At 45.1% G+C, this 7,823-nt stretch overlaps 1 protein-coding gene across 1 annotated transcript; it reads left to right on the top strand.

Annotated features, from left to right (window-relative positions):
* The first annotated feature begins 484 nt into the window (after window positions 1-484).
* Window positions 485-6,535, top strand: ACY3 (aminoacylase 3). Its single transcript, XM_066621000.1, has 6 exons — window positions 485-717; window positions 2,233-2,428; window positions 2,536-2,605; window positions 4,624-4,731; window positions 5,926-6,035; window positions 6,341-6,535. The coding sequence occupies exons 1-6, from the start codon at window positions 485-487 to the stop codon at window positions 6,533-6,535; spliced, it is 912 nt and encodes a 303-aa protein (XP_066477097.1).
* Window positions 6,536-7,823: the final 1,288 nt, after the last annotated feature.

Genomic DNA, 7,823 nt, shown 5'->3' with positions numbered 1-7,823 from the left:
TGTAGCAACGCAAGGCTGCCTGGGAGACACACAAGACTGTATCTTGTTGCCTGAGGGAGAGTGCTAAAGCAGAAGCACTCTGAGGGTTTGAAAACTGGAGCAACAGAAAGTCAAAGCAATGAATGGGAGGTAGCCAGAGAACAAGCAGCCTGTCTACTGTACCTGATTGTTGCAGAGGGTCCCTGTTCTAGGATTAGAGGTTCCTGTTCTGAGACTAGAAGTCCCTGTTCTAGGATTAGATGTCCCTGCTCGGGCGCCAGATGTTGCAGTGACCCTTGGGGGAGCAACCAAGCCCCCAGGCTAGGTTGCTGAATAAGTGCAGGAAAGAATCAAGGAGCCAAGGAAGAGACGAGAGACAGACTTTTAGATTCAAAGCAGAGAGAGAGAAAAGCTGATTCTACTGAGATGGGTTGATAGTGTTTCCAAGAGGGTAACAGTATCACCTGGACTTTTTTCTCTAATAGGAACAGAAACCACCACAGTCATGGCATCCCCCCACTACCTTCCTCCCTTGAGACAAGTGGCAGTATGTGGAGGCACTCATGGGAATGAGATGTCCGGAGTTTATTTGGCCAAGCACTGGCTACGGGACCCCTCTGAGCTGCAGCGTAGCACCTTCCATGCCACGGTTTTTATGAGTAATCCACGTGCAGTTGAGAAGTGTGTGCGCTACATTGGAAGGGATCTTAATCGTATGTTCACTGCTGATATCCTTAAGTGAGTATTGCATCATGTGCATCTCTGCAGAGGTTTCCTTAGGTAGATAAGAGCTGTACCTCTGCTGAAGTTACTAGAGAGGGGTTGGATTTAGCATGCATTCTTCCGTAATGGGCTGAGTATGCCAACATACACTAAATCTTTACTTTTGCTGCATAAAACCTGTTAATGAGCATGCTCTGGTGTCACCGGCATTATGCATTTAGATGTGCCTCTCAACATGTATGTCCAGGGATCTTGTAGCCATTGATCTTGATGCAGTCACCCCACAAACTATCACTATAAGAATAAAAGGGGAATAGAAAGTGACATAGAGTCCACTCAGTTCCAAACAACTCATTTATTGAGAAAAATTAATATAGTGAATATAATATAATTATATTCATATCATAATGAATATTATATAATATAATGAATATAATATATTATATTATATAAAATATAATTTTTATCTCTCATAATGACGAGAGATATAAAAATCAATTGAATGAAAGAAACAGCATGCAAATATGAATTTGTTCATAAACAACAATTTATTGCTTGTACAGGCGAGTGGGGTTTAAAAAGTTAACTAGAAGAAAGCAATAGCAAATATATAAATGAAATAATTTTTTAAAAGTATTTGTTGAATATGCATATGAAATTTTTCCAAGGAAAAACAAGAGATTCCTAGCAAAGAAAACATTTAACAAGAGGGAAAGAAAAGGGAAAAATTAAAGAGGCAGGAAGGAGGGGAAATAAAGCCATAGAATAATTTGGCTCCAAGGGAGAGAGAGGAGCCAGTTGAAGCAACCCTCACATACACATACACATGCTCATGGCTTATGTCTCCACCTGCATTCTAGGGAAGGAATATTTGCCTTTAAGGGGGTTTATAGACTATCGTAGAAGGGGGGATCAAAGCCTCTAACCAAGGGCCTGCAATTGAAACTTCACTAATGGGGAGGGGGAACAACTCTTGTTTGACTACCCCCATCTCTCATCCAAGGGGCATCAACAATATGTCATAGATCATACTTGGAGAGAAGAATTATCAGTTGGCTGAGAATGGCATTCCAATTATTTCTGTTACTGAACATTGGATGAGAAGCTCACTCTGACCCAGGGTCACTCTCAGACACGCTCCAGCTTGCCCAATTGGAATTGATGCAAAACTTATTGTAATTGGCATTTGGCTGATTTTGGCAGAAGGATATTCAGCCTCAGAGGACCATGAGAATGCCAGTTCTCAGGGTTTGCTTTTACAAGAGCACTCAAATCCCTTGTCTTCTGAAATAAAGAAAAGGCTGTGCTTACCTGCTAGCACAGCTCATACTCCCAGAAGACATTGTAAGGTACCAAACTTTGGTTCAGGGGGCACAGCATCCCATCTGGGCAACAGACACCCCACCCATAATTTCCAGGGGACAATATGATCCTGCTATTGTATAATGGATAAAATCTCTCTTTGGGCACAGAAATCAGACCACTGTGCAAAATTCTATACTATTTTTGCTTTGAGTGTCTCTGTCTCAGCTCTAAGGGCTCAGATGCGGATGTGTATGAAGTGCAACGTGCACAGGAGATCAATCAGATCTTTGGGCCCAAGGGTTCATGTCAGGCCTATGACTTCATGTTTGACCTGCACAACACCACAGCCAACATGGGCTCCTGCCTTATTGTGAAATCTGAGCACAGTCTGCTGCCCATGCACATGTGCAGTTACATTCAGGTGAGGCCATGCTGCAGGGATATCCTTAAAAAAATTATCTATGGTTCTCAGGGAAACAAGGTCTGTATTCTCCTTAAAGCTTTTCTCTTTTGCTCTTCCCTCCACAGAAACATTACACAGTGAGCCCCTGCCCCATCTTCGTCTATCTGCTACCAGGAGAAGAGTCCAATGGTGTTGGTATGGTGGCTAAAGGTTGTGTAGGTAGGGAGTAGCTTTCATCCTGGACTTTCCTGATGGCTAAAACATTCAGGTTTAGTTGCCCCACACAACTTCTGCAGTGACCTCTCTAAGTGGGCCAGGCCAACAGCCCAAGCTATCTAAGCTAGAGTTTGAAGTGGCTGCTTTGAGCAGTATGCTGAGGAAATTGGCAGATACCCTGTGTCTGGCCACCACTTTGCCTGGCCTGTTATATGCAGAGCTGCTCCACCATGCTGTTGTCCCATCCACTTCTCACTCATTCTCCTGAGAGGAGGAGGGGGAGTATTACTTTCTTCTTCCATGCCAGTGCTGAGGATTGCAACAAAGGAACTGATTGAAGAAGTAGGGCCACTACAATTCCTGCCCCTGATTAGAAGGAGGATTGCAATTGCAGCTCCCCTCCTCCTCTGCCACCAAAACAGGCCAGGTGGGGAGGATCCTGGGAGCTCCCAGGATCTCTCTGTCTAGCCAACTTTGAAGAAGCAGAAGGCTGGTTGCAGTGGGGTGGGTGGAGCAACTGCACACAGAAGAAAAGGTGGCAGAATGTGGATGGTGCTTTGCTCCCTGGTTTAGCTTCAGTCAGGCCTGAGCCCAATGTGTGGCCCAACAACATGGCAGCTTGGCAAAAAAGTCCTGCACCTTTCAGCCTGTGCAGCAAAGTGCCCCAATTATCTATGCTTCTCAGTGCCCTGAGCTGACCTAGGCTTGCCTGCATTAATCCTTTCTTCTTGTTTCTCCATTTCTGTCACTTGTCTGCATTTTAATCAGAAATTGCTATAGCCTTAAGAGACCTACAGCTGTTTGTTTAAATTCATATCTTTAGAACACATTTAATTAGGAGTGGTAGAGATAACTATTTCTGCAGCCATTTTTTAAACTAGTCTTTCTAACAAAGCTGGTTCTTTGAAGGTTTTTAAAATATTGCAGTTTCTGGTTTGCCTGTGGTGAACAATAGTAAGGGTGTGACAGTTTTGACTAGGATAATGGGATTTAAATTTATAAATGTATAGATAGAAGTCAACAGCCTTTTCATTCAGATCTCTCTGTCCATCACATTACTAAATCCTTTTCTTGCTCAAATCTCTTATTACAGTTTTTTCTCTCCTATCTGAGTATCCTACCATGGTTTATAGTACTCAGCCTTCTGCCTAAGGGGTACCAAATGCTTTCAGTTCTTAGTGAAACCAAGAGGGGCATCCTGACATATTGAATGGGTTGAGGTGGGATGGTTCATAATGAGCCAGATCAGAGATATTCAACAGGTAGGTCAGGATCCAAAAGTGGACCACAACCCAATTTCAGGTGAGTTGTGGCAGTGCTATCACCACTATATTGGGACTCAGACCTGCACCATTTGAACAGTAACCAGGCCTAGAGATCCTACAGAGGAGGAAAATTCCTTTGGAAACTTTGGCTTTGAAAGAGTTGTTTGGTCATGTCCCCCAATCTTCAATGGGCTTCCCAATCTCTATGCCACCCATCAGTTCTCCCGTGGGATGGCACTCACTGTGCTCTCTACCTTACTTCTTCTTTCCCTCCTTCCATTTTACAAAACTGTGTACTGGTGTCCTGCCGCTTTCCACCCCTCTTCTCCTTCCAAGTGATTTGGAAGGTAAGAGATGGCAGAATAGCACAGTAGCAGGCCGTACATTAACTGTCACAGGTGGAAAAAGAAGAGGAACCAGGACTACTCATTCACCCACTCTTCTTGTCCTCTGAAGGTGAGTCCTGTGTTTCAGCTTGTGGTTTGAAGTGAATCTCAGATCTTGACAAATTGATGACCCCTGAACCAGAGATGCTCAAGTCCTGGGAGAAGCCATGGCATGGAGCATGAGTTAAGAATTATCCAGGCAAAGCTGTTGTTCATGCCATTGAATGAGCCACTCTGTGCCAGTTATGCTAGACATGTGCAGAAGGCTCTTGGAAGCTAGTATAGACAGGGACTCTACATGGTCATTCCAATAGTGGTGTAACCACATAACCATTTTCATGTGCAGCATTAGAGCTGGGTCCACAGCCCCAAGGTGTGGTACGAGCTGACCTGCTTGCTCAAATGAGATCCATTGTGGCCTGCGGTCTGGACTTCATTGAACTTTTTAACAAAGGTAATAAGAACAGAAGAACAGCCCTGCTGGATCAGACCATAGCCCCATCTAGTCCAGCTTCCTGTATCTCACAGTGGCCCACCAAATGCCCCAACTGTCCCATCCCACTGTGCCTCATTCTGTACTGCCTTTAGGGACGAGGACTTGGACTCATTGATGAGGAGGTAGATGGAGCAGTGTATCAAAGATTGAAGATGGTTGACATTGTTCATTGCCAGAACCAGCCTGCTAATGAGGTGCAGTGAAATGGTCAACTCAGGTGGTGGATTGGTGAATTGGTGCCCCACATGAGTCCTCTGCACATCACATGTCTAGCCACTTCTGCCAGCTGCCCCCACACCAGTGTCCCTTGTCTGGTGGTGTGCCGGTGGCACATCAGCAGTTGTCAGTGCTGCTTCTCCTCCCATTCCAAGGACTTTCAAAAAGCAGAGGGAAACAAATCAATAGGAACTGTGAAGGAGAGTAGAGTGGTGGGCTAAAGTGGAGACATTAGGGAGTTGGAGGAGGAGATGCATGAGAGGCAGTGGTGCTAGAAGTAGTGTGCTATTGCACAGGGAAAAGAGGAGTCACATCCCAATAGGCAGGAAGAGTGGCAAGTGATGTAGGGGAAGAATGGTGTGCTCTGCAAACTGCCAAAGGGAGCATGGGTGGGGGGGGAAGAGCAGTGTGAGCTGCACTGTATACACCACAGGATGGGACTGGGGTAGCATGGGGAGTAGTGGCAAGTGGTGCATGTTGTGCGCTACCAAGGATGGGGGCCATGCTGCATCTCCTCAAATGCTGGTGGAGGAACCTGAACCAGCCCTGACTGGGCTGACCATCCTCAGTCTTTGATACCCATAAGAAAGACAGAAAGATCAACTGACCATCCAACCATCACACATCACTCTATAATGATCCTAGGTAAATTAATCTGCTCCATCTTATATGTCTCCACAGCAGTGTGTGGAGTGATATGCATTCTGTTCCACCATGTAGTAGCCTCTCATCTGGGTATGATCTTAAGTAACACATCTGTCTCTGAGGCCTTGATCAGGACACACCTGTGCTCCCTGACACACAGCCCATTAGGACTGTTGATCTGGGTGGAACTTTCCCTTTGTTTTGACTAAGTAGAGTCCCAGCATCAAAGGATGAGCATAAATAAGCCAGCCCTTTCTCTGGTTTAGTTGTCCATCCATCTCCTTTTGTCAGGCACATTATTTCCAGCTTTTGAGATTGAAGCATACAAGTTGGTTGGACGTATGGACTACCCCCGCTATCCTGATGGTGAGATCTCTGCTGTGATACATCCAAATCTGCAGGTGAGGATGCAATGAACTGGAAGAAAGAGGGACAGATACACTCTCAGAGAGAGAGAGAGAGAGAGAGAGAGAATTGCAGAAATTCCCACTATTATAGAACTCCTAATGCATGTGAAGCCCCACCCTGTATTCCATCTCATCACCAACACTGTGCTGACTATGGCACTGGTAACAGGTGGTGGTGGACTGACAGGTGGACTAACAGGTGGTGGCAGCTTCTGGCTGCCCTTGCCCAGGTGTAGCAGCATGGGTTTAGGGGTGGAGCTTTTGCCTACTTGATCCATAATGAAACCATCACTCCTTAGGATAAAGATTTCCAGCCCCTGAAGCCTGGGGACCCCATTTTTCAGACGCTCAGTGGGGACGATATCCTGTATGAAGGTGATGACATCACCTACCCAGTCTTCATCAATGAAGCTGCCTACTATGAGAAGAAATGTGCTTTTATCATGACAGAGAAACACACATCCTCCCAACCGGCACTGCAGAGAGAGCTTTAAATAAGCCACATTTAGTTATAGGAACCAAACACGGAGTTTCAAGAAGACAATGAACATCAATGTGTTTTATATGATCTAAGCCATCACTTGCAAAGAATAAACACTTTATTAGTCCATAGTTTATCAGAGACAGCCTTATTATGTATGCATGACATGAGCACTTTGTTCTCTGACACTGTAGTCCACGGAGAGTTCATGCAGAGAACTTGCACTAGTCTGGTCCTCAGCATGTTTTCTAGGTTGGACTTTTGACACTTGTGAAGTGAAACTATACTTGGAACCAGTAATCCTGGGTGTTCCAGCATCACAGCAGACCTTGATTCAAATTCTGAAATCCAGCCATAGGCTGCCTGGAAAGCCTTGGACAAGCCAGTTTAGCTCAGCCTCAGTTTCCCATTCTGCACACAAAGAGTAAATTAATCCACAGTGGAAGGAGCTGTTGGAAATGATCTTGTCCACCCATGTTTTATCATGCTTGGGTGCATGAGAAAGAGAGAAGTCTTTGTGAAGTCCAACATAGTTACATAGTCCTGTCAGAGTGGAGGATTACCCAAGAGTCTTCAATGTAAGATTCTGGATGCCTCATCTTGTTGCAGCCACCTTGAATGGCTGCATTGAATGTAGGAGGTCTGCTCAATGCTTGAATGGAAGACCTATATATAGGGAATTCTATATGTACTGCCTTCAATTCTATCATGGAAGAAAGGTGGAAAGTAGCAGGAATGTGCACAAGTTAATAATTAACAAATCTATGTCATCTGCTTCCACAAATGCGACTTGGGATCCACCAGCATCAGGACCAAGGAGCCTCTCAAGTATGTTCAGAGCTTTAGCAAAACAAGCCATCTGGATCTGTGTCAATGCTGCATTTGAGTTTTAGTTGCTATTCTTAAATTACTACTTTGTGTTGAAAGAATAACTGATTCAGGGCGCAATCCTAACCCCTTATGTCAGTGCTTTCCAGCACTGGCATAGCAGTGCCAATGGGACACGTGCTGCATCCTGCAGTTGGGTGTCACTCACGGAGGCCTCCTCAAAGTAAGGGAATGTTTGTTCCTTTACCTCAGAGCTGCACTGCCCTTATGTCAGTGCTGGAAAGCACAATGCTGGAAAGCACTGACATAAGGGGTTAGGATTGCACCCTCAGAAACACAGTGTTCTGGCACCAAATGTTGCTAATTTAGCTTACAGTAGTAAGCTGATTTATAGCAGGAACTGAACCCCATAGTCTGATAACAAGCTCCACCTGTGTTTCTGCCGAGAGCTGGTCTCCAACCATCCGGATTAT

Source organism: Tiliqua scincoides, chromosome 1, assembly GCF_035046505.1.
Source record: "Tiliqua scincoides isolate rTilSci1 chromosome 1, rTilSci1.hap2, whole genome shotgun sequence".
Lineage (NCBI taxonomy): Eukaryota > Metazoa > Chordata > Lepidosauria > Squamata > Scincidae > Tiliqua > Tiliqua scincoides.
Note: the sequence above shows the minus strand (reverse complement) of the source record. Positions and strands in the feature narration are given on the sequence as shown.

Bases quoted from the DNA above. Each gene is read 5' to 3' on its own strand.
- ACY3 (XM_066621000.1), top strand. From the start codon at position 485: ATGGCATCCCCCCACTACCTTCCTCCCTTGAGACAAGTGGCAGTATGT. The intron at 2,429-2,535 runs GTGAGGCCATGC...TTCCCTCCACAG, and splicing joins ACATGTGCAGTTACATTCAG to AAACATTACACAGTGAGCCC. The intron at 4,732-5,925 runs GTAATAAGAACA...TCCTTTTGTCAG, and splicing joins CATTGAACTTTTTAACAAAG to GCACATTATTTCCAGCTTTT.